This window comes from Chroicocephalus ridibundus, chromosome 9 (genome assembly GCF_963924245.1).
Source record: "Chroicocephalus ridibundus chromosome 9, bChrRid1.1, whole genome shotgun sequence".
NCBI lineage: Eukaryota > Metazoa > Chordata > Aves > Charadriiformes > Laridae > Chroicocephalus > Chroicocephalus ridibundus.
Window position 1 is genome coordinate 14,863,759 of NC_086292.1, and position 25,406 is coordinate 14,889,164.

General features: G+C 40.7%; 1 protein-coding gene across 3 annotated transcripts; it reads right to left on the bottom strand.

Moving 5' to 3' along the window:
- Window positions 1–196: 196 nt before the first annotated feature.
- Window positions 197–24,803, bottom strand: ATP7A (ATPase copper transporting alpha). 3 transcript variants are annotated; one of them, XM_063345698.1, is made up of 24 exons: window positions 24,685–24,784; window positions 22,853–22,894; window positions 19,382–19,517; window positions 16,125–16,614; window positions 14,662–15,396; window positions 12,691–12,897; window positions 11,494–11,657; window positions 10,827–10,988; window positions 10,145–10,221; window positions 9,759–9,984; window positions 9,106–9,339; window positions 8,716–8,807; window positions 8,157–8,284; window positions 7,835–7,989; window positions 7,392–7,526; window positions 6,327–6,521; window positions 5,965–6,147; window positions 5,430–5,643; window positions 4,618–4,764; window positions 4,027–4,169; window positions 2,833–3,036; window positions 2,110–2,227; window positions 1,511–1,613; window positions 197–672 (listed from the first exon to the last, which is right to left on the bottom strand). In XM_063345698.1, the coding sequence occupies exons 3-24, from the start codon at window positions 19,487–19,489 to the stop codon at window positions 396–398; spliced, it is 4,497 nt and encodes a 1,498-aa protein (XP_063201768.1). In that variant the 5' UTR covers window positions 19,490–19,517; window positions 22,853–22,894; window positions 24,685–24,784; the 3' UTR covers window positions 197–395. The 3 variants fall into 3 exon arrangements, with proteins under 3 accessions (XP_063201768.1, XP_063201770.1, XP_063201769.1); XM_063345700.1 differs by lacking the exon at window positions 24,685–24,784 and adding an exon at window positions 23,850–24,344 and having other exon boundaries at window positions 22,848–22,928; XM_063345699.1 differs by lacking the exon at window positions 22,853–22,894 and having other exon boundaries at window positions 24,685–24,803.
- Window positions 24,804–25,406: the final 603 nt, after the last annotated feature.

Genomic DNA, 25,406 nt, shown 5'->3' on the forward strand with positions numbered 1-25,406 from the left:
ACTAGACTTGACTATGCACAAAATAGCCTGTTACAAGGCTGGGAAACAGGCTTCTGGTTCCTTAGTTTCCTTAATTGTATTTTGACGTTTTGCCAAAAAGAATGCTACACTGCAAGCTTCATGGAATGGTAACATGGCCCTGCCTGCAAGCATCAACAACCCCTGCACCAGTGTTTTGGTAAGTCTAGTTTAAAAAAAAAAAAAAAAAAAAAAAAAGAGACCCTGGAAAGTCACTGCAAAAACTAGCTTTCTGCATTAAAGAAGAAATACATCCGAAAAGACCTCCAGAAACGATCAGCACATGCACAGACTTCTAAACAGCTGTTTTGGTTGCTTTTTCATTTTGCTTCAGGGTCGGTTGTTTTTCCTTAGCCAGGGCAGGAGGGACGAGTCTTTCATAATGCTGTGTCGTCATCTTCTCCAAAATCTCCCACCAAAAGCGAATGCTTATCTGGTTCATTAAGGACAATGCTGTTCACTGAACGCTTGTCTGAAAAAAGAGAATTTATAGAGGCTCTACTGTAATTGATGATTCGATCCATTAAGCTCAGTTTAGGAGAGCCTGTCCCAGTCTCATCAATTCCAACGTGGACGCTGATTTCTGATGGGCTCTTGTGCCTCATTTGGCCACGGGCACGGAACTCGAGTTTCTCAGCACTTGGTTTCTGGTACCTAAGGAAGGAAAAAACAAAAGATGACAATGCATGTCAGGTTGAAGTAAAGTACACTAAAATATGGAAAGAAGCTAGCCTATGTGCTATGATCATGCACAAGCCAGAGACATTTATAATTTGATCAATGATACGGCAATGAGTTTCATATTTTGCAAAGCTACTATGCAACCAGAAGCTAATTCAGTGCTTTTTGGCCAGGACACAGGAGAACAGGTAGAGCTGACCCGCCTCACTCAGTATTTAACTGCTTTGGTGGTGCTGAGCATCCCCAAAATGTAATGGCAAAGTGTACCTACTGGGAGCAGACCACGGTAGCTATCATTTACCAAATCTTCTGCTCTCCTTCTTCTGAAGCCTCGTGTGTTAACTAAAGAGCAAACAGTACCATTCCCATCACAGTGCTACACTCCTGCCTGCAGAGTGAGGAACAATAACACAACAACAAACGCAGCAGCAAAATGCAGTTTACTTACTGCAACAATCCTCAGTGTCGGTGTGGTGTTTACAGCCACATTGTCTCAGAAGCCAGCATGTCCTGACAAGATTTCTCACTAAGGCCACTAAGGAATTTTCCATTCTGAACCCACTTCCAATTTATATATTTCTCTTCACATTAGAAATAACTTTTTTTTTTTTAAACACTACTGTCTGAAGCACTTTGGACCAACTGACTCCTCAAGCAAGAACAAAACCAACTGCTGCTAAACACAGAACTGCCCGAACCATTCTTCAAAAAGCTTTGAAATCTGTCAGTCCCACGCTTATCTTCTGCCACTCAAAGCAAAGGGCCTCAGCTTCCAATCCAAATAACAAACGACAAAATTGTTCATACTCACATCTTTAACAGCAAAGAAGAAAGCACAACAGAAACAGAGGAGGCAGCCATTGCTGCAGATCCCATCCAGGGCTGCAAAACCAAACCAATGGGCAGGAAGACACCTAGAAAAATAAAACAGCAAAAAGTTCAGAGCAGGAACACGTTAACACATACAAGTAAAATTAAATAGTCCACATGAAACTGTATTTCAATATGTAAATAAATAGGATTTTAGTTTAGTGCTAAATAAGTGACAAATATTTAAGTATTTGTGTTCTATCTCAGCTAGAACCTACAGGTGAATACAGCTGGACGTGTCATTTCGTCAGTTCGAAGTTCAGAGGTAGCATGTCTTGCCCGCCTTGCAGCAATCTGCTTGTTTGCAGGATCAGGCTCATTCAATAAACCTTTTATCTTAAAAGTTATTTTCATGTGCTGAGCAAATCCATAATAGCCAGAATGTGGGAGGAGGACAGCTCACAAGTCTACCACTGCAACGTTCCCAGGCAGAGACAGTCAGAAATAAGGACGACGGACACTCTTCCACACAATAGCAAACCACCACAATCCTCTACTCCCTAAGCACAAACTCAGTACCACAGGGAAACATTCACTTACCAGCAGCTATGGGAACTCCAATGAGATTATAAATTAGAGCAAAGACAAAGTTGATCCGGATCCTTTTCACAGTTTTCCTTGATAAATCTATACTTGCTACCACATCCATCAAGTCATCCTGCAAGTTCATGTGTTTATTAGAGAAGTCAAAGAGAGGAAAAAAAGCATACATGTAGCATCACCACACTCCTATTTTAAAGCTGACTACCATGCACTGGATATAACAGACTACAGGTAGGAAGTATGCTGTAGGCTGCTCTAGTTGTCTGCACAGAGCCCATGCAATCAGCGCCAATCTCATACCACGTCATCATTGTCATCCAAATGACGTATATGCAGCACCACACAGGACAGCTCTAGACACTGACCACAGCTTCTGTCAAGGTGGTGGCGAGGCGTTGGAAGAAGTGACTATAACCTTGGAGGTACTATGGAATGTTACTGAAATATAATTTATGTTTGCTGAAGGTCACGTCACTTTTGCCTCCTTTGCCCACTCTCAAACTTGAATTACCCCAAAATCTGTAGTACCCAGAAAACGGGGAAGTTTCCATCACAGGATAATTACCACGACACTAAAACAAGATGAAGACAATTCTTTGCTCCAGTTCTCCTGGCTCATGAAGGCTGTACACCTCAGCAGTGCGCTGAATCATTCAAGACATCCTGGGCCTTCTAACCCCTCCTATCATATCCTTTTAATGAAGCACTCTTATTTCTTACCTTAATTAGAACCACATCAGCTGCCTCAATGGCTACATCAGTACCCGTGCCAATAGCAATTCCCACATTGGCCATGGCAAGAGCTGGGGAGTCATTGATACCATCTCCAACCATGGCCACCCGTTTTCCTTCATCCTGTAATTGTTTCACTTTGGCTACTTTGTGTGAGGGAAGAACCTCTGCAAACACTTTGGTGATGCCAACCTACAGAGAGACAAATACAAAACTGTGTTGCAGGTTTTCTACCAGCTATCAAAGCTTCTGCCTCTAATAGTGTGACTAGGAAGGTTGAAACCCACGTTATCACTTGTGAGCTAAAGACCAAACCCAGCTGATAGGAAAATAGCTCTGAATTCAAAGTTGATACTGTTTCCATTCAAAAAGGCTTCTTTAGTTCCCCTCCTTATTCTGAATTTGTTTATATTATTTTCCACAATACACCAGTTCTAAGCCAGCCACAAGCAAGATCAACATGACACAGCATGCTTCCTCTGTGTGGGTTGCAGCAAGCTTCAAACATAAACACATATATGTCCTCGTCACAGGACTAACTTCTCTTCTAACGCTTGGGAAACCCACACTTTTAGAAGACTGTAGTGTCTGAATTAATGAAAATATTTACTTTATACCCAGCCAGGCTATGTGGGATTCAAGGTCCCAATGTTTCTGAGCCTTGCCAGGTGCAGGGATGAGGAGGAGCAAGACCCAGACACTTGACCCAAGCTGTCCAACAAGATGATTTCATACCATGAATGTCACATTAAATATAAATTAGAAAGTTTGTGCTGAGAAGTTCCCTCTCTCCCTTGGTGGCAGTGGTTCAGAGAACTTCTTGCCCCATGCTGGACCCCTGAGACCTTCCTTTCCTCCCCAAGCTGTTGCGCTTGCAGCGTCCCACATTTGCTGTCCCCTGCTGGGAGTGCACAGCTTCCTGCTGATAGAATGGGCTGAGTAGAATCCTTGTATATTTTATATTGGTATCAAGATCAATACTGGTTCTGTAGTGTTATTAATGTTAATTATTTAGTAGTATTCTATTAAATCTGCTTATATTTCAACCCTCGGGTTTCCTTGTTTTTTCCCCCCCAGTTCCCCTTCCCAGGTGGGGAGGGGTCATCGAGTGACAAAATAATTGTCTAAACGACAGTAAATTGTTGTGGGTTCCTCAAACCATAACAACGTATAACAGCTTACCTGAGAGGCAATAGATCTTGCTGTTTTGCTGTTATCACCCGTCATTAGGACAACTTCTAATCCCATAGTCTTCAAAGTGTGGACTGCCAGCTCCGCTTCTGGTTTCACAGTATCAGCAATAGCTATCAAGCCACAAAGCATTCCTAAAAGAACAGAAAGAAAGAATATGTTTGTAATACAGATCTTTACTGCTTTAGGAAAAACACATAACTTTTTTTTGCCCCAGTAAGACCAGTTCCAGAAACAGTAGTATCAACAGTAAAAAGCAGAATGAGAACAGATATCAGGGCAACGATGTTTAAGGCAATACAAAACATGGACTGTCCGACAGCAAAAAAAATATCCTTCTTTCTCCTTTCTTCCCCTTTGCTCTTTGAAGTCTCTGTATTATGAAACACTCCTGTCAACTGAAAAAGGGCAGGAAGAAGTCTTTCTCATATCAAAGTGTTATAAAACTAATTATCTCTTTTCATCTTATTATTCTGCTTTGCATATTAACTGCTATGACATTATTACTTCTTGCTTTCTGTTTAAATAGTGACAAATAAACCTCTGAATAAAAAAAAAAAAAAGACACAGCATTGAACTTACCATCAACAGCTGCTAGAACTGCTGTGCGACCTCTCCGCTCATGTTCCACCATGGCTTTATCAACTTCACTTGTAACAAGGAGGCAGTTTCTACTCATCCATTCCCGGTTCCCAATGAGAACAGAGTATTTTTGAGAAGTCAGAGAAGCTGAAGGAAGAAAATACAATCCTGCCATCATACAGATAACCAGGAAGCTTCCCTCCAGCTAATCCTACCCAGGTCCTCCCAGTATGCACAGAAATATCACTGCAGAGAATCCAAACAGAAAGTAAGTCTTTCTCAATGCTTTCTGCCCTCCCAATCTTTCCACATGTTCTTGACAAAACAGACACTAACATTTCTTCAGTAACGGGTAGTTACCACATCAGTGGACCAAGAATCACAGGTCACAGGACAGTAAAGGACAAAGTCCCTTTCTCAGTGCTTCTGATTTATATGTAACAGCCTGATGTAGTTGAAAGATCTAGCAATGAGCTTTTCTTCGTTGAAAACCAGTCAGTTGTGCAAATATACATAATTTTGGCTAGCAAATGGTAACTGGGGATGAAGCAAAGCAAAGCCACAGAGAGGTGAAATACAATTCCTGCATGATTTTCCAGCCCCATATTCAACATGTAACTTCAAACTGTATTTAATGAAAATGTCATAAGTGATGCGTGAGCATGAAATAAACTAATGATCAACAATTTCAATGTGTGCCTTGATGCAAGCCCAGTTCTCCAGGGCAGAAAAAAGTGACCTCGTTCTTAAGGATCCTAAAGACACCAAAGCAAAAATTATCCCTTTTATTCTATAAACCAGAGTTAGCTTACTTGGTAGGTCAGCATCAATAATCAAAGCAGGCTGCATTGATTCGTCTGTATTTTCCTCAATTTTCACAAGTGTCACATTTTTAATATTGTTTTCTTCAACCATTTTATCTTTCCTGTAGAGTAATGCCTCAATATTGCTGACTTTACAACTAATGCCGCAGCCTGGAACCACCTGAAAATCTGTACATGTCCCAAGGGTTTCCGAGTCCAGTTCCTAAAGAAAAAGGACGCAAACTGAGAAAATTTTGAAGTGTATAAAAGCATGCCACATTTATGAACCCCACAAAGTAAACTGCAGTCAAGCTAGCTCTAACAGGAGCAGAGGAATAGTCAATCAATCATCAAAACATAAGTTTGAGCATCCAGTGCATCTGGTATGGCATTAAGTGATCTATGTGGCTCCACAATTTTCAGCTTTCCCAAGTGAATACCATCAGTTACTTTCTAAATGACACAAGACTATTCATATGTATTAAGTACTGCAAGAGAGTTCTTCCATCACACAAACAACTCATTGCCTGTACAAATAACCTACCTTTTTGCAGTATTTTGTTATTGCTACTCCAAGAGGATGCTCGCTATTACTCTCTGCAGTCCCCAGTATCGCCAGCATTTTATGATGTGGTAGTTGGTTACCCTCCACTAGAAACTTCACCTGCATCACTTCTGGAGTCCCATGAGTAATAGTACCTGTCTTGTCAAATACAACCACCTTCACCTGCAGCAAAACAGGAAGACTTAATTCAACAAAGCTTTAATGTACAGCTTCCTCAGAAAACCACCCAATTTACCCAAACTTACTACCGTGTACTGATCATACATCACTGATGGACAGCTGGCACAATGCCACCGAGACCAGCCGTTAAAGCTCTTGTCACAATAACCCACATTTCTTACCTTATGTGCCATCTCCAACGGCTCTCCTCCTTTGATCAGGATGCCGTTCTGAGCTCCTACTCCAGTACCAACCATCACAGCTGTTGGGGTGGCTAATCCCAGAGAGCAGGGACAGGCAATACACAAGACTGTGATAGAGGCTTGGAAAGCAAAGCGGATTATCACTTCGGCTGCAGAAATGCTCTTATTGTAACCCTAGTGACAGAAGTTTATTTTAGTAATACAGGAAGTTGAACAACAGAAACAGTGTATTCAACTACACATTGCCTTTGTTGTGAAAAAAAAAAAAAATCTGCAAATAGATAAACTAAAGTATTAAAAAGTAAAGCACAGGCAAATTATGCAAAAGCTGCGATTAATGACTAATTAATGACTAAGTTCTGTTCTATACTGCATATACCCACAAGCTGGTTTATTTATTGTACATTTTCCTAAATAAGGAACCACACAGTGTAACAACTCTTTTATGCCACAATGTAATAAAAGATACCCTATCAACTATATATATAATAACAAAGGAAGAGAATATGACGATTGCTTTCCTGGGAACTAATAAATTCTAATCAGAAATAGTCATGACCCAAGAAACCTGTGATCTAAGCAACCCTCAGGTACAAGTTAGGATCCTGATCCTCCTCTGCTATCTGTAATGAATACGAATTCCACTGATTTCAAAGATGAATTTACGTAGAGCTATACTAAAAAAACTAGAATTGGAGCTTATGACACAAGGTATTTCTTTTCCCTGCAGAGAAGGAATGGAAACTGGGAAATTTTGATGTTTAGTATTTACTGTTTTTTTTAATTAATTTTTTTTTTTAAATACTAACTTCACGAATTGATTAATTACTGCAGATTCTCTTTAAGTATAAATGTAGAAGTGATACAGCGTAAAAAAAAAATATACAATATGAAAAATATAATACTACTACTACTGCTAATATAATATCTATAGTCAGCAACAGCCTGCAACGATAATTCAGAAAGGGAACCATGCAGTCTAATAGACTTGTAGCCTAACTATTTTTGAAGTATTTCAGAAGGTGTTTAAGGAGACTTACTTACCAGAAAGTATTTTTCTACTATTTCAAAATCCACAAATCCAATTATAATCCAGGCAAAAAGGGTAACCACAGAGACAGCCACAATAGAAGGAACGAAGTAGCCACTAAGTTTGTCTGCAAATTGCTGGATAGGAGCCTAGGAAGGAGAAACACGTCAGCTTCAGTAACATTATGCGTACTCTCTTTTATGCCTTCAGACATAGATATAATCACAGCTTCTGTTTGCAGCACATTTGGCAAGCCACACTTTATAACTACATCTTCACTTAACAAGATGATGAGACTTGGAACAGTAGACTACATGAAAGTCCTTATTCAGCAAGACACTTCATCATGCAACTGCAATTCAAATCTAAACAGTCTTAATCGCTCTTCAAATGATTTGGTATGCTGATGCCTAAATGATAAGACAAACCCCATATGCTTAATTTGACAATACTCTACCTTTGAGGTCTGGGCCTCCTCCACGAGTTTAACAATCTGGGAAAGAGTTGTATCAGCTCCGACATGGGTTGCTGAAATCAACAGTGATCCATTTTGATTAATAGAACCTGCAATAACTGTATGGCCAGGTTTTTTAGTCACGGGCATCGCTTCACCTAAGGAAAAGTCAATAGCAGACACTTAAGTATATTTTTCATCAATATTATTATAGCTACCAACTCGTAACATGCAATTAGAAGAGTGAGAACATCAGCTTCAACTTCCCTTTTTCATATTCGTTTAAAGAAAAACATTTTTACACTTGCAAAAAGCAAATGCTTACCTGTGATAAGAGATTCATCTACCATAGAGTGTCCTTCGATAACACGACCATCCACTGGGAATTTGCCTCCTGGGATCACTCTGACAATGTCACCTCGTTGAACCAGTTCGACATCAACTTGCTCTTCACTACAATGACGTACAGTGTTTTTAATAAGAGATTGTTAACTGAAGTTACCCAGGGAAAAGGAGTTGTTACTATACACAAAGCATAATCTCATCGGTTGACATTGTTAATATATATAAAAACTGTCACAAGAAAGGCCATTTTTAAGAGCACTATGATTATTTTATCATAATTTTATCTACTTTATCTCAACTGTAAAGTTGAGAAAATCCATTAATTTTCTTATTGCAGCAAAGACTAGCAAGATTCCAAAAAACCCAAATCAGAACAGTGTTGTTTTTTCTGCATTTTAACGTTTATATCTGGCAAGCCTGCCAGGAAATCTGCAGTTATTTGCTTCATAGTTCTATAGAATGGTAACATTTGTCTGTGAATTAAGCACATCAATAACAAAAGAGGAACAACAGAAAAAGCAAATGACAAAGCAAAATACCTTAAAAGAACGTTATCAGGGCCCAAGGTAACAATAGTAGCTTCAGTAGCTTGTAAGGAAATTAGTCTTGCCAGTGCTTCTGACGTTTTACCCTAGAATAATAATTTTCATATTTTTCTGACTATGCTATTGAAAAAAATTGCTGGGTAAATGACAACTACGTATGTTGTAATTTACCCTATTAAGAAAATACCTTCTGTAAACAGACTTATATTAAGTAATTTCATATTTTTACTAGTGTGGTTACTGAAGATGATTTTACAACAAAGAAGTTTAGAAGAACCTAACAAAACTTCTTCATGGGATTTTTTTTTCAAAGGTACACAACATTCTGAAATGATTTTTAGTGTCCTGCAGCTTGTAGATATCACGGGCTTTTATTTTCCTTACCTTTGCAACATGCTCTAGCCACCGGCCCAAGGAGATGAACACAAACAGCATAGGAGGTGTGTCAAAGAAAGTCACAGGGTTTACTTTTGCTTTCTCAGCCATTGCAACTAGGAGAATAACAAAGGAGTAGGCAAACGCAATGGTGGTTGCCAGAACAATGAGCACGTCCATATTTGCAGTTTTGTGCTTCAGGGCTTTGTATGCCTGTATGTAGAAGTGCCAGCCTCCAAACATCTGTAACGAGAGCATCAGTTGTATTTTATACACACATTCATAACACACAGCAGCAGCATTTCCAGAACAGAGGGAGACAGCCATTTTATTTGTGTTATTTGCCTTCTCCATCTCTTCCCGAACGAAATCCCAGCTCTAGCTATGATCTCTACCTACCACACCACTTGCAAATCTTCTCACCTCCATGCAGTTCCACCAGCTCCTCCCCATGCCCACCAGTGCAGCGAGGCACCTCTACGCTGCCTGGCCTGCCCGTAAGGGCCCCAGCACCACTGATTTTGACAAGAGCAGTAGCCCACAACCTCAAAAGCATTTTCTATCTGCATAGTTACAGCCACTTCTCAAATTTAACTTCTTCATCATCTTCCATTTTGAGTGTTTAAGCCCAATAAACTAGGAGTTGTCATATTCCTGCTTACCTGTACAGGGACACAGAGTAAAAACGACAGAAAATTCATAACGGACAATCCTGGTAGGAGCTGGTATTCCAGGACCATAGAGGAGTGAAGGGCCTCCATTTCCTCACTGCTCATGTTGTGACGTGCGTGAGCATCTGCAAGCTGACTGTCCATAACCATCATGTAAATCATCAGCCCCATGACAGGAATACAGAAGATGAGACTCACAACAAAAGACCTTTTCCACCTCAGATTTAAAAGAAGAAAAAGAAATATTGTTTCACAGTCAAGTGCTGAATAACATTTTAGCTAGCAAAAGTCACCAAAAAAATTCATAACCGTACTGTTGATTAAAAAAGAAGACTCAAAGATGTTTACAGGATCTAAATATGTTCAGGAATACTTACTGCCTTATTTCCTGTTTGTGATCTAGGTGACTAGCAGATCTATCTTTTTTGACTAATGATGTAGCAAAACCTAAATCCTAAGGAAAAACGCATAAGGAAAAAAAAAAGAACAGTCGATTATTAAAGACACTTTGTGCTCATGTAAAGTTATTGCCAGATTATTGATGGTGCCAGCCTTACATTTCATTTCCTTTATTAACATTTGTGATACAACTGCTACTAGTTTTTATTTACCTTGCAAAGAGAGAAAAGCAACCCGATGTAGAAATCAACCCTTCTAGAACATTAAAAAGCTATTCTAAAATGTGTCTTTCCAAAATGATTATTCCTGAAGCACAGAAGTAGCAAAATCGAGGGACAAAGCCAAGAAACTTATTTCATCTCTCCTGCTACAGTACTCATGAATGTGCTTTATTTTTCTGCAAACCTATAGGTGATAAGTTGAACTCTACCATAGCCTGGCTTTCTTAGTGTTTCTGTTTAATAACTTCGGCAAAGTCATAATAGACCATTGCTTTTGTGCCAGAGCACACATATTATCTGCAGAAACCTGCACTAAGAAGATAGCAGATGGAAGAAGAGATTTTTTTTTTTCCTTTAATAGTCTTCCCTTCTTTTCTGTATGTAACTCTTCAAAGCACACTGGATATTTCATAAGACTTGGTGCCTTCATGAAACTTACCTGTATCACTTGTATAACATCTCGAGGACCTATAATCTCAGGATCATATTTAATATGTGCTTTGTTGGTTGCAAGAGCTACTGAGCAGTATAAAACACCATTAGTCTTCATGAGGGTGGATTCTATTTTGTGTACACAAGAAGCACATGTCATTCCTCTCACCTGTAAAATAAAGGTTCCTTCCTGTTATCAAAACCACAGGTTACTCAGTAAATGCATCTTAAAAAGTAGGAAAAGAAAAAGTGCTTGTGACTATCCTGAATTACTTATTGCATATTTCTGGGGTCTGAAGCAGCAAGATGGAGCTTTCCAGTTAAGGATGAGAGCACCACAGAGGAAGCATAGCACAGAGACAAGGTAAAGTTCTGTTGGCTCTTCAAGCTCAAGCTGGGGTACACTGAGCTAGCCTCAGCTACCAAAAGAAAATATAAAAAAAAAATACTCAAAAAGCCACAGGACTATTTCTCTGACTTCAGTGTAGTAGCCAGCACAGTTTGCAGGCCAAGATATAGTTTGTGATACATACCTGATGTACTCTTATACTTTATTTTTTGTAAATTAAGCTCTATTATATGATTAACACTTTAGGAAGCAGATGCTTACACAAGCACATCCAATAGATAAAAGCAATAAAGATGGAGGTGGTTGGTTTTAATTACTAGCTTACAACAAGTTCCAGAATTCCATCTCCTTCACCACAGTTTTCCATCACGGTAGCTCCAAATCCCAGTTCCCGTATGAGCTCTGCAATAGCTGAAGGGTGTATGACAGCAGGATTATATCTCACTTCTGCCTTTCCTGCCATTAGGGCCACAAGTATCGAATGTATTCCTAGTAAACAAAACGTGGGATTGGCAGATCATATTTAAAAAAAGCACGGTAACATCATGGCACAATAGCAATTTATTGAAATTGAGAAAGCTACCATACTGTAGGTACATATAAAGAAGAACATCATCATTTTTGGAAGATACATCAACAAAGCAGCAAAAGCACCAAAGTGTAGGTGTGACGGATCAAAGTATCACTCCATATGAATTGCATGTTTTTAACAGTCCAAACATTCAAACTACGCTACATGAAAAGATGATCTATTTTTACTTAAAAGAAGTTCTTCTAAAATACAGTTCCGCGTATTTTTCTGATCTGCATTTACCATTTCTAAAAGCCTCCTCTTCAAGACAGAAGATGTAAGAGAAAGGGCAGATCTAACAATGTGCAATCCTACTGTACGCTAAGTGAAAAGGATTTAGATTCATCCATTTTCTAGGATGAAAAAAAATTAAATTTCGGGTTAACCTGGGACACAGCCATCTTCATTACAATAATTAAACAGTCTACATTAATGACTTTTCATTACACCATACTCATGCAACTATTTGTTCCTGCAAATATAATCATCACACTGACAGAAGACAGACATAGTTGTCCTGACTCACAGAGCTAAAATTAACTTATGTCTCTTTAATCCATATTAATACTGTCCCTCTCTAATAGCTGCCTTTCTAATACAGACGTGTCTATTTCTGCCTTTAAGTTGCAGACCTGGGCACATCCCTCCAGTAGAAAAGATTTGGTTTAATCTCAGAAGGACCCGTATTTGATCCCTATATTCTCTCTGGATCACTCCAACTCCTACTTTTGCAAAGGGAGCCTCTAGCCAGCATGCCCACAGAGCAGCAGGAAGGACATTGTTGTCACCCTGTGAACCTACAGCGAGCAGATCGTGTTCTCACCCATGAAACACAGCAGCAATGGTACTTCTCTTGCCAACCCACCCATTAAGAACGCTGTGTAAAAACTAGATGGGTTCTCTGAAAGACAAGCTTAGAAATTCAACAGATTACACCGACATGTATCTTACCGTCTTCTCTTCTCAAATTTCTCTCAATGTTGGCTACACATGAAGCACACGTCATTCCTGTGACTTGGACATAGCACTTCGATATAGTCTTTGTCTCTTGCCTAGCAAGGTAGGCTGGGGACACTTTGGAGGGCGGCTCAGTTTTGTGAGATTCCAGCTGCACTTCGTGTGAGGGCTGAGCTATTGCCACAGAACGTTCTGCCTTTGCTGAAAAGGAGATTGCAATTCCTGACATTACCGACAGCCGTTGCAATGAGGTATGAGCTGGTACTGCACCAGCCATAAATACATGCTGCAACAAATTTAGACCAAAAAAGTGGTAATTGTACATGCCTTGTCAATCAATCAGATTCACCCATCTGTCAATTAAGAATAAGCAAGAGAAAACAAGACAAAGGGTTGGGCCACTGATGAACTTACAGACTTCTTTCTTACAATTTTTCCTTTTGCCTTTCTCCACTGTATTTGTCTGTTCTGTTGCACATCTTTTGTTCTCTTCTGTAGGCTGTAAGCTCAACCTCTGCATTGCAACCTTAATTTAAGACACAATTTTGTTGACTTTACCTGGGGTACAAAGCTGAATTTGTAAGCAAGTGCAAGTTTCATAAGCAAAGTCAGTGTTTTTGACCTTAGAGAAGGGCGCCCAAACTGCAGAGAACTGCTTCTTACAGCGATTCAGGAGATGCTATGTTTATGGGGCAGCAGAATGAGAGGAATTAAATGGGAGCACCTGACCACTTCTGTTATTGTCATAAAATAGCTCACATACTGTACTTCTCAAAATTTAATCTTACTCAATCAAGAAACGGAGCTTCCCTGTCCCCTCAGGAAGCCTCGCTTCCTACTGACATTCACCTGTATTCTCACCATAAGTCTTCTGCATTCTACTGTCTAGCCATCTGCTCCCACTGTGCGATTCCTTTCAGAGTACCAGCCATCACAGTAAGAATCTGTACTGGTTTGGGCTGGGACAGGGTCAATTTTCTTCGTAGTAGCTCAGATGGTGCAATCTTTTGGATCTGCGACCAAACAGCGCTGGGAACACACCGATGTTTTCGTTATTACTGAGCACTGCTTGCACACCATCAGCAGCCTGTTCTGCTCCTTGCACCACACCACCAGTAAGTGGGCTGGGGTGCACAAGGAGTTGGGAGGGGACACAGCTGGGACAGCTGACCCCAACTGACCAAAGGGATATTCCATCCCATCTGACATCACGCTCAGCAGCAGAAGCTGCAGAAAGAAGGAGGAAAGGGGAATGTTTGGAGTGATGGCGCTTCTCTTCCCAAGTAACCGTTATGCATGATGACACCTTGGTTTCTTGCAGATGGCTAAACATCTGCCTGCCAATGGGAAATAACTTGCTTCGCCTGCACACACAACTCTTGCTTTACCTGTTAAACTAACTTTATCTCAATCTGCAAGTCTTTGCTCTTTTACCCTTCTCCTCCCCATCCCACCAAGGGGGAGTGAGCAAGTAGCTGGATGATGTGTAGCTGCCTACCAGGGTTATCTCACAACATCATTTTAACCTCCTCAGTGATGTCCACACTCTTCAGATTCTCGTCACTCCTCAGCCTGGTTAAATATCCCCTCACTAGTTTCTCCACAGGAGCCAAGTTTTTGATAATTTGCTATTAATTAAACTTCAGCACAGCAATCCATAATATTCTTCATAGCTAGCAAAGCTCCAATTCCACATTCATGCCATGAATATTATACAGTAGCAAACTGGAGCACCAGTATTTATCTGACATATTTATACTTGCAGATATCTCAATCACTTTTAATAAGTCTGATGTATTAAAGGAAGCACACGTATATTTAATTATCTCATTGACAATGAAGATATAAAGCTTCTCTTGGCAAGCATGAAGTATACGTCAACTGCTAAATTCCGTCTTGGGTGGTACCAAATCCAAAACAGAACTGCATAATCCTTTTTGATTTAAAAGTTTAATATGTCATTACCTGATAAAGATGCATCAAATCCCATATCCTCTATTGAGGATCGCAAGTCTTCTGGGCTCGTTTGCAGAGGGTCGTATTCTATAGTCCCATTGTGATTCGAGAGAGAGACATGGACAGATTTTACACCTGCCTTTTGGGATATGACTCCCTCAATGGACTGCACACATGAGTTGCAAGTCATTCCTTCAATATTTATCACAACAACTTGAGTAAGTGGCTGGCTAGCATCCGTCAAAGCTGGATGAGAAGACTTCAGTGGAGACGCCAGCGTGGAGAAAAACGCTACATTTTCATATTCATCAGGAAGGCTGACTTTAAATGTCTCTGGAGACACTGCCTCTATGGCTTTTCTCAGTACGTCTATGCTAATTAAGTTTGGGTTATAGTTTATAATAGCAGATTTCTTCTCTAATGAAACAACTATACTCGTTACTGATGGGAGTGCTGATATGGTACTCTGAATATTGAGGACACACGAACTGCAGTGCATGCCATCAATTCTGAAGACAATTGTCTTTGTATCATTCACATTTGATATTTCTTTCAGTGCCGTCTCAGAGCCCTTGGTCTGAGGATTCCTCAGCCTTTCCAGGTCAATGGCACTGAGCCTGAGGGGTCTAGGCTGCTTTTTGAAAGATGCTGTGAAACCCGCAGCTTCAATTTGATGTTTTATTTCTTCTGCTGTAATTAGATGAGGGTGGTAGACAACAACAGCTTCCTGATTGTCCAGGGACACTGAAAATTAATCAATAAAAAACAAGTGTGCATTACTGCCCTAAGCATAATAAGCACGTTGTCCTAAGAACAGATCTTGTCAAAGCTTTCCAAGAAAGCTTTAAATGCTCAGAGATGTAACTCCAATGGGAAGGAGATTTAATTGGTTTGGTAAATATCAAACAATTTAGTTGTTCAAACATTTTTTGTCTAGTACTACACCAGTTTTCAACTCCCCTTTTCCTCAATTTTTTGCTCTTTCTCCAGGACTTCCACAAATGGCATTACTATTTCTTACTAGATTTTATCAGGGGCCTGTGGCAATACACTTATGCCAAAGCTATTTATACCACTAATTTGTCTTTTAGATACCATCACATATATGCCAATATTAATTTTTAATTTAACAGAAAAGATAAACTAAAATTAGTTACAGTACAAAAAAGACATCTGGTATTAGAGATTCCTATAACTGGCAATAAAATTATGGGACGTAACTACTCCAGGCCCCCTACCAAAATACAAAGCAAGCACTGAATACTGTCACACATGTAACAGCAGCAGCCTCACCATGATTAGGGCCCCTTTCTTCACTTCTAGTCCAAATTAAACATGTAAGTGAACACCTGGTACCACTAAGAGTAACTGTCACACTAAGCTATCTAATCTAAATCCAAGATACCTCCACAATGCCATCACAGAACAGCACGATCAACTTCAATACATATAAAAATACACTAAGGTTTTACCCTTAATTCGCTGAATTCCTTGCAATTTGCCAATCCTCCCCTCAATGGTGCTGGTGCAGGAATGACAGGTCATCCCCTCTACTTTCAGCCGCAACATAACACTACTTGCTTGAGACCAGCTGGAATCTTCACAAGTTCCAGGCGTTACCTCTGGTGCAGAGATACTTAAATCTACTCCTGGGACCATTTGGATAATCTGCTTGCCATTTATAATGGAAGAAATGAAAGTCACCACTGCAGTTTTTTGATCGGAGGACATTTTAACATCCATGATACCTTTGTTCTTTAGCAGTGTATTACAAATCTGTTTAGGTGTTAGAGCTGACTGAGTAGGAATAGTAACAAAAATAGTGTCAGGTATAACAGGTTGTTGGTTTGAATCAGCTAATGTAGCATCAAATCCCATGTCGTATATTGCTTCCTGCAGTGTTGCTGGAGTCTGCAGTTTTGAGTCATAAATGATGACTGCATTCTTATCCTCTAGGGATACCTTGCAAGGGAAAAAAAGCAAAACAATTTAGCAAACTGCAATACAAAGTGTTGAGAACTAATACCCTGCACAAGTCTAGGACTAGATTTAACTTGTACCTATGCTCGTCCAGTACAATTTTATCCATCACTAGTCACCTTGAAGAGTAGAACCATACCAATAGCCACCATAAACTAACTTCTGCTCACCTGTGCAAGAGCAGGCTAGAAAGAACAGGGGTTTTTCCCTCCCACCAGTTTCAGAATCCTTTACAAGTCTGTCTGGCCACTTTTACTTAAAACACCCAGACTGCACCAACACATTTAATGAAACTTCCAGAGCCAAACTCTCTTGAATTACAATGACTAACCCAATTCAATTCCAAAAGCAAAACAGCCCACAGAAAAAATTCCAATCACACATACAATTCTGCAGTTAATAGTAATTACCCTTAGGCTACGAGGACAGAAGAAAATACTCTTTGAGAAAACCCACAGATTTAAGTGGCAGTGAAAGAAGTCCAGTATTTCTAGGCATCTTAGGCACAGGCTGTAAACTTGCTATGAGCAATAAAGCGCACCAGACCTCACAGAACAAAATTCAGTTTCGAAATTTGATATATGACAAACATTAAAGAAGCTGGTTTTCCTCTCTCTCTACATTTTGGTGATCCAGAGACATCCTGATTTGGTACTAACCTTTCACATCAGATGGTACAAATATCCTTAATTTAATTTGCTCCCACCAATGATACATCAAATGCAATTATTGCAGTTTCCAAAAGGGAAAGCCAATGCCTGCCAGAGGCCCAACACATTATCATTCAATTCTATCTTTTCTCTAGGCAAAGGTACAACCTAAAGACCACAGTCATGATTAAATTATACCAGTTAAATCATTTTAAGGACCACCTTTCTTCATTTTTGTCCCAATCATGGGCCTTAGCAGATTTAGCAACATAGACATTTATTGGTTTCATTGCAGTTGGAGGCAAAATAACCTAAATGCGAGTCTGTTTGTCTGTATTACCCATCTAACATTCGTCTCTTTTGCTGACCTAATTCATAATCACTAAACAAACCCCTGTTTTATTATTCTCAGAGATTCTTCTGAAACAAATGATCTGGCTAAATTGAAGTTCTGATGCTGTAAAGAGGATAATTACTAAATATGACCTCTTAAAGTTTCTTATAGTCCTGTTCTACTTAGTCTAAGTTTTTGTAATATATTTTCTTGCCCAAAGTAGTTTTAGAAATAGTATTCAGCTTTGGGATAAGCTATTTACCTTAAAACCTAAACACAAAACTCTTAGTACTGTCCTTTTAAAAACCTGCTTCATTCCTTATGTAAAAGACACTATGGAATGCATATCGTCTTCAATCAAGTTAAAGTATGAATCTCTCCTCCTATCTGAAGTCATCTGTGTATTCTCAGAAATTAGCTGAAACAATTAAAAAAAGCAAGGTTGACAAGATTAAATCTTTTGCTGGAGTAAGGGAGAAAAGGAGGATTCTGAAGTCAGTTTATTTGGGGTTATTATTTTCCAGGCCGCTTTTAGCATTCATTTGACTTCATTTCACGTTTGCAGATACCTACTGATTTACGTGACCATACCACATCACAGATGTTAATGTTGGTACCCCTATTTCTAAACCAGTCTGTTTAGTGATCTAAGGTTCTGGTGTCAGAACATAGCCTCCTGTCATGTTAAAGCTCCATTACAGCTGAAGGAAAATAGAAATATTACATGTCTTGCAAATATTTGCTGTTGTTCACCAAAATTTCAGTGTGCATACGTGAACTCCTACTCCAGGCACTGGTACTAACAGTGCATCATTTGCCTTTGTACAGAATTGTGCACCACAATCACAGAACGCTTCTGAATCTGTGCAAGGGACCTCTGTGTACCATGAGTTTGAAAGAAAAGGCTGGAGGCTTGTGAGCAAATACTAACACTTATTCAGTATAAGGGACAAGGACAGTTTGCTTTTTTCACCAGTGGCTTTTGCTTTATGTTATTTAAAAGTTTCCTGTTCTTGCCTTGCCCCCCCCCCCAACTTTTTTCTCATTACTTCACAATACTGAATTAATTGTAAAGCAGAAAATTATTTGAGAGTAACAAACAGATAATCACGGAATCACGGAATCTTCAGAGTTGGAAGGGACCTCTAGAGATCATCTAGTCCAACTCCCCTGCTAGAGCAGGATTGCCTAAAGCACATCCCTCAGGGCTGCATCCAGGCAGGTCTTGAAAGTCTCCAGAGAAGGGGACTCCACAACCTCCCTGGGCAGCCTGTTCCAGTGCTCTGTCACCCTCACCGTAAAGAAGTTTTTCTGTGTATTTGAACAGAACTTCCTATGTTCTAGCTTGTGCCCATTGCCCCTTGTCCTGTCGCTGGGAACCATTGAAAAGAGCCTGGCTCCGTCCTCCTTAAACCCACCCTTTAGATACTTGTAAACATTAATCAGGTCCCCCCTCAACCTTCTCTTCTCCAGGCTAAAGAGTCCCAGCTCTTTCAGCCTTTCCTCATAAGGGAGGTGCTCCAGTCCCAATGGCAATGCCAATGGCAATGACTGCCAGTCCCAATAATGGCAGCTCCCATTGCAGTGAAGTAAGCCCTTGTTTTTCTCTTATACCAGAAATACACGAACGCACTTCTAACACGACCCTCCCATGAAACATACAGAATATACTCTTTCCACATATTTTCCTCCCTTGGTCCATACTTCATCATGGCTTCTCATATAAGAGCAAAGCTTTGTAAGAAATAGTGATAGCGTTACTTACTTTAACGTTACGGACACCATTCATCTTCCCGACATGCTGTTCAATGGTTTGAACACAGGAATTGCATGTCATCCCCTCCACACCGATGACTATAGATTTTGCCTCCATTGTGAAGTCTACACAAGTCTTCTCATTGCTGTTGGCCAAAACCAATAAAGACATTTGTTCTTAAATCATTTCACAAAGACTGAAGTGAAAACAGGTGTTTAACAGATGAGGTACCTGGCCAAATGTAATTCTAGCAGATGTCAAAATCTGAGCAAAGCTGAACAGGAAGCAGAACTTTAGGTATTTATTCCTATGAATTTTCAAAAAGGGAAAGTGTTCAGACATTTATTATTTGATTTGTGTTACAAGCAAGATGATGCAATTGCATGCAGCAAGCCACAATTCACCAGTGCACGAGATGAAACTGTAAGGAGTTTCAGCAAGTGAGAAAGAGAGACACCAGCTCTTGCAACGCTAGAACGATAGAGGACAGCCCGTAAGTCACAGTGGCACAGGTGACGATCATGTTTTTCCACATTTATATCTCATATATTATCCTATGCTGGCAAAAACAAGTGATACTGAAATTAGCCCTAAGAAGCAAATCAAGCTTTTTCCACATCTCATTCAGAAAAATCTAATTTCTGCTCCTCTGAAGATTACCATTTTTATTTGTGCTCACAAAAACAAGCCCAGAAACAAATGACTGAACCCAAATCAAATTAATTTGTAGAAATAACGGCTAATGCAAAGGACTTCTTTTGTTCAATGCTTACTGTTAAGTAGCAGAGGGGGAAAAGAGGGCAAAGGAAGTGATTTCCAGATATTTTTTTCAAGCTTTTGAAAATTCACATTATTTTTTCCAATGACAGGTTAGTGACCAGGAAAATGATCACAGCCGGCTGCTTAATGTTTGGCTGCAGTGGAGGCAACAGCAAATTTTGATGATTAACAGAACATCTAAAGTCAAACACGTGTTTAACTTGTTTTTTTACCCTGGGGACTTATCTGGGAAAACTAAATTACATTAAGCATTAACAATGTTTAATAACATTAATTTGCTCGCTCCTTGGTGACATTTCATAACCGTTCCCTGTTAAGGAAGGTCTGAAAGTTTCTGGTTTCGGTTTGAGACATGCTACAAACCATGTAAGAATACAAGAATGTTTCATCATAGAAGCAGGTTTATCCCACTGATGCACAAAACTACATGCTGAAGCTTAATCAACAAGAAATAAAGACAGTATAAACTTCCGAATTACTGAAATTTCCAATAGATGAAAAACATATTTTTTCTTTTAATTGCATTTCATGTGAAGAGCCAGGAACACACTGCAAATTTCTGTAAGCCACTAACTTGTGGAAGAACTTAACTATAATTTCTAGGTCAAAAAAAAAAATTCACTATGTAAACAACATGGAAGATAGTCTGAGAAGTTAATTTTAAATATGCTATAGTCAGTAGAAAACAGGAACAATAACTCATCCCTGATAAGAACAGGAAAAAGACAACTCTACTCAGATAGTTATTACAGATCTCACTTCTCACCTATTCTTACAAGACCCAAGTTATTAGAAACACACACACAAATATTTGTATGTAAATATTCACAACTTACAGAAATATAGAACTGTCACCTGATACACAAGAGAATTATGAGACAGCAGAAGAGTATATTTTAAGCAAAATTCACATTGCAGGTCCTTTCTCAGGCTCATCTGCTATAAGCTTCCATGTCATCATATCGAAATATGATCCTTACTGATTACCTCAGTTCTTCCCTAAGGAATGTTCAGTCCACAGAGAGCAAACAAAGACACAGTTGTAACTCCACAGTCAGGAAGCAATGAATACTCCCACAAGGCTGAAGTACAGATAAAGTTTCAAAAAGTACTTGATTTACAGTGTGTTTTGTGAGCACAACCGGACACATCCAACTAACTAAAATGACACACAACAGCTTATCACAGACAGAATCAATCTGTCCTCTAGTAAGGTTTGGACAGAAGTAAATCTACAAGCGTTTCAGGTACATAATCAACTTGATGTGGATCACAAGTTGTTTTAGAGAACAATAATGGTTTTATTCTTAACCAATGCATTGCTCCATCTATAAAACACCTTCGTCATCAATTTGTAAGAATTTTAGGATTTGACAATGCAAACAAATGGCAGCCCTCCCCCATTTATCTAACAGCTACGTAGTTCAAATACAAGAAACCAAAAGACTTCAATCCAACTGCTGCTGTTTTGGAATATCACCTAAAGCAGCTTCATCTTACGAAGCGCCTTGGCTTCAAACAAACTCAGTAAAAGCTTACTGTATTCTCTACTATTTACTGCTTAATACCTTTGGAAACTCCCATTTTCTATTCTCTTTCATGACTTTCACCTGTGTTTTGCAGTACACAACCCAGTAGTACTTCCTTGTTTGTATGTTAATCCCACCAATGAAGCAGCAGAGCCCTAGAAATAATCTGGCTCTGCAAGAGTGCAGAACCGAACACAGTAGACTACGTGTGGAGGAGTGATGCTCAGTGACAGAACAGGAGGCATACAAAGGATAATTAAAACCAAAACGATATCTGGGGACAGTCATAAGTCCTTATATGTTTTTATCAGGTACACTTTTAGGCTTAATGCTTGGGTTGCCTGTGTGCAAGTTAAAATCCAAACATTTCATTTTCCTGAATAAAGTCAACTAGTGTTCTATTAAGTGAATGAAGCAACAGAAAGAAAAAATATTTCTGCTGCCAACAGCAATTGCTCCCTATGGAAAGGAAAATTAAACAGTGGTCAGGCACAAGGTGACTGAGAAACTCGGATTCATCTCTGTGAACCATTTTTTTTGACGTGCTTACAGCAGTCTTTGTAAGTAATACATCTGAAGCAAGGTAAGGATTGATGAAGTCAAAGTCATTCACAACCTCACACTACCAAAAAAAAAAAAAGAAAATATGAGCAATGTGAAGATGAAGTTAAAACAGTGGTAAAAGCCCAGACTCTCACCTTACTCCCCCCAAAACACTTCAGTGCTTCTAGTATCCGAGCTAACCCAGGCATTGCAGGGTGACAAAGCACTGTGCACCACAAACACACCTTGTGCCTGTTCTAGGACCATAAGGATGCTTAACTGGGAAGCACACAATGTTTCTGGCTGAGTGTACAACTTCAGTTTTCACCGAAGTCTTCTATAGATAATTACCTTGAATTTATAGCTTCTGAAACTGAAAGAGGTCAAAGCCAGGCAAAAATCGCACAAACGCCAGAAACATCATCTGTCAGATTTAACTTCAGCCTCTGGATTCTACTAAATTTCTAAATGGCTGAGTCCTACTTTATAGCTTGCTTTATTGATGGCAGCAGAAAGATACATTACTAATTATATTAAATGGAAAAAAGGTACCTGTCCCTAAAACTCTGCAAAGACATATGAAAAAGAGCAAAGGACAGCACAAAAGGAAAAAGCTGTATCGCCTCACCCTTGCGCTTACAGAAGTGCTGGAGGACGGGTTACAGGAGGTCTGGTGGAATGCAAAAGAACAAGGTTTTATTACGCTCATTGGCAAACAATTACATTTGAAAGTATGACTAGATATATGAGGCTTAATGACCGAGGGAGAAACTGCACATCTATAATAAATACCTGCCACAGAGAGCTACATGGTACTCTAAATAGGTTGCAATTCATGTTGCTCAAGATTTTAACGAGTCTTGCTTGGTCAGCAGACTATGGAAACTGCTCTGAGGGACCTGATTTCTATACAAGCCAGCTGAAAGAAAACCAAACAAAACACCTTGAAACCATTCTACTTCATTTCTAACAAGAGTTTTAGAATACTTGAGACAAATTCTTAGCAAATCCTGTTACTTCTTTGTGTCCTTCCACTACCTCTTCCAGTCGGATTTTTGGAGAACGTGAACGTTCCCCTGGAAGAATCACAGCAAATATCAGGACAGAATATAATTTATAAACCCTGGTCATATGAGCACACTAAGGCCAACTGGGGCTCCTCTTTCTTGAGCTTAGTCTCAAAAAGCAAGGCAGAACAATGTGGAATACATTATTTAAGTGAAAATAAGAAGAATAAACCAGCAAATGACACGTAATGCTAGTTTTTACTTTCCCAGTTCACCACCTGGGAAGGAAAAAAGGTTTACGTCTTTTCTCTACAAAGTATACTGTAATTATCAATTTAATCAAATTGCATTTGTGCTCACACTAACTTCCACATTGCCAAACAGAAAAAATTATTTCTTGGTTTATTTACATTCAGAAACACAATTCAACAAGTATTTAAGTACAGACATGAAATCTTTGGTGACTGCATAAAAGATTTTTAAGAAACTTTTCACTAATAATTACGGGCAATTTCCAGAACACGCGTACAGAGAAGCAATAGTTGTGTTTGCTCTTGCTCATTTTAGTGAGATTTTACACTAAAGCATCGTTAACAACTATTTGCCCAGAATACTTACACTATGTTTTTAATGAAAACATCAGAAAAATGTACTTGTGCACACAGTACTGCCATCACAATGCAAAACACTAAGTAAGACGTTTCAGAGGTACAAGTTAAGCAGCAGGGTCTCGGGGAAGAGGCTCCGTAACTTGTGCACTCAAATGGATCACAAGTCGTTCTCTGAGGATCGCAGCGGCAGCAGAGGTACTTTTTCAGGCCCACCAGTGAGCGCGCACTTACTGTACACCACGCAGCAAGGAGATCTCCCCGAGGCGCGGGTGCCCACCGGCCAGCACAGCCTGTCAGCTTGCCCTCAGGACCCTGCCCAGCCCGCCGGCACTGCCTGCATCCTAAGGGAGCCACAGGCGCGCTGGGGGGGCTCCCGCACCGCTCTTTGCCTACCGCCGGGAAAAATCCCGGAGGCAGAAGCAGTTTGCAGTGAGGCGGCTGACCAGGAAATACCGCCCTGGGCTCAGAGCCCCCGGTCGGTGGGTCGGTCTGCTGCCGAAACGCCGAGTCACCCCCTGCTCACCCCCCGAAGCCCACGCCGGCTCCCCCGGGAGGAGCCACATGCCACGGTTCTGCTGGGAGCCGGGGGGCTTCACCACCCTTCCTCGCTGCTCCGCAGCGGGGTGCGGAGAGACCCGCGGCCGAGCCCCAGCTGCTCTTTTTGGGCCTGGACCCCCCACGGGGCGCCGAGGGACGGGGCGCCCCCGACCCGCGGCTCAGCCGGCGGGACCCGCCCCCGCCCCCACCCCCACCCCGCGCTGAGGGGACACGTAGCGCGGCATACCCCCTCCCCGCACCCTCTCTTCCCGGGAGGCCGTGACACCGTCCCGGGCCGCACTCACCGGAGGCTGCGGGCGGCTCCGACGGCCTCTCCCCGCTGCGGGGCGGCGCCTGGCACTTTGCGCTATACGACCGGACAGCCCCGTCCCGCCCTGACCCACCGGCAGCGCACCGCCACGTGACCGGCGCGCACCTCGCCCCGCCCGCTCACGTGACAACAGCGCAGCGGGGCACGTGACGGCGACTTGATGATACCAAAATTAATTGGAAAAATCACGTTTCCGTCAACATCAGCGAGCGGCCGCGCGCAGACACTGCCCGCTGCGGGGGAGCGGCTCGGACACTCATTTTAGCTCTTCGGGACTCCCAAAGGCCTCTGAGAGAAGCAACTTATTTGCAGTGATTCAAGAGGTAAAAATACTGTAAAAAATGGATCTCCACAGAAAACATAAACTTTGCCATTAGACGTGAACTCTGCGGTGGGAGTGCGTGTGAGGTTCATTGAAGCGCACACATCTAGCAAAATGGACTGTATCTGTCAGCACCAGAGTAGAACAGGGTTCATGAACACGCTGCCCAGGGAAGGGGTTGAGGCACCATCCCTGGAGGTATTTAAAAGACGGGCAGATGTGGCGCTGGCAGACACGGTTTAGATTAGTGGTGGTTTTTGTCAGAGTTAGGTTGATGGTTGGACTGGATGATCTGAAAGATCCCTTCCAACCTAGGCAGTTCTATGATTCTGTGCTGTTTTGGATCTGTCCCTTATCCACCAGCGACCCTCACA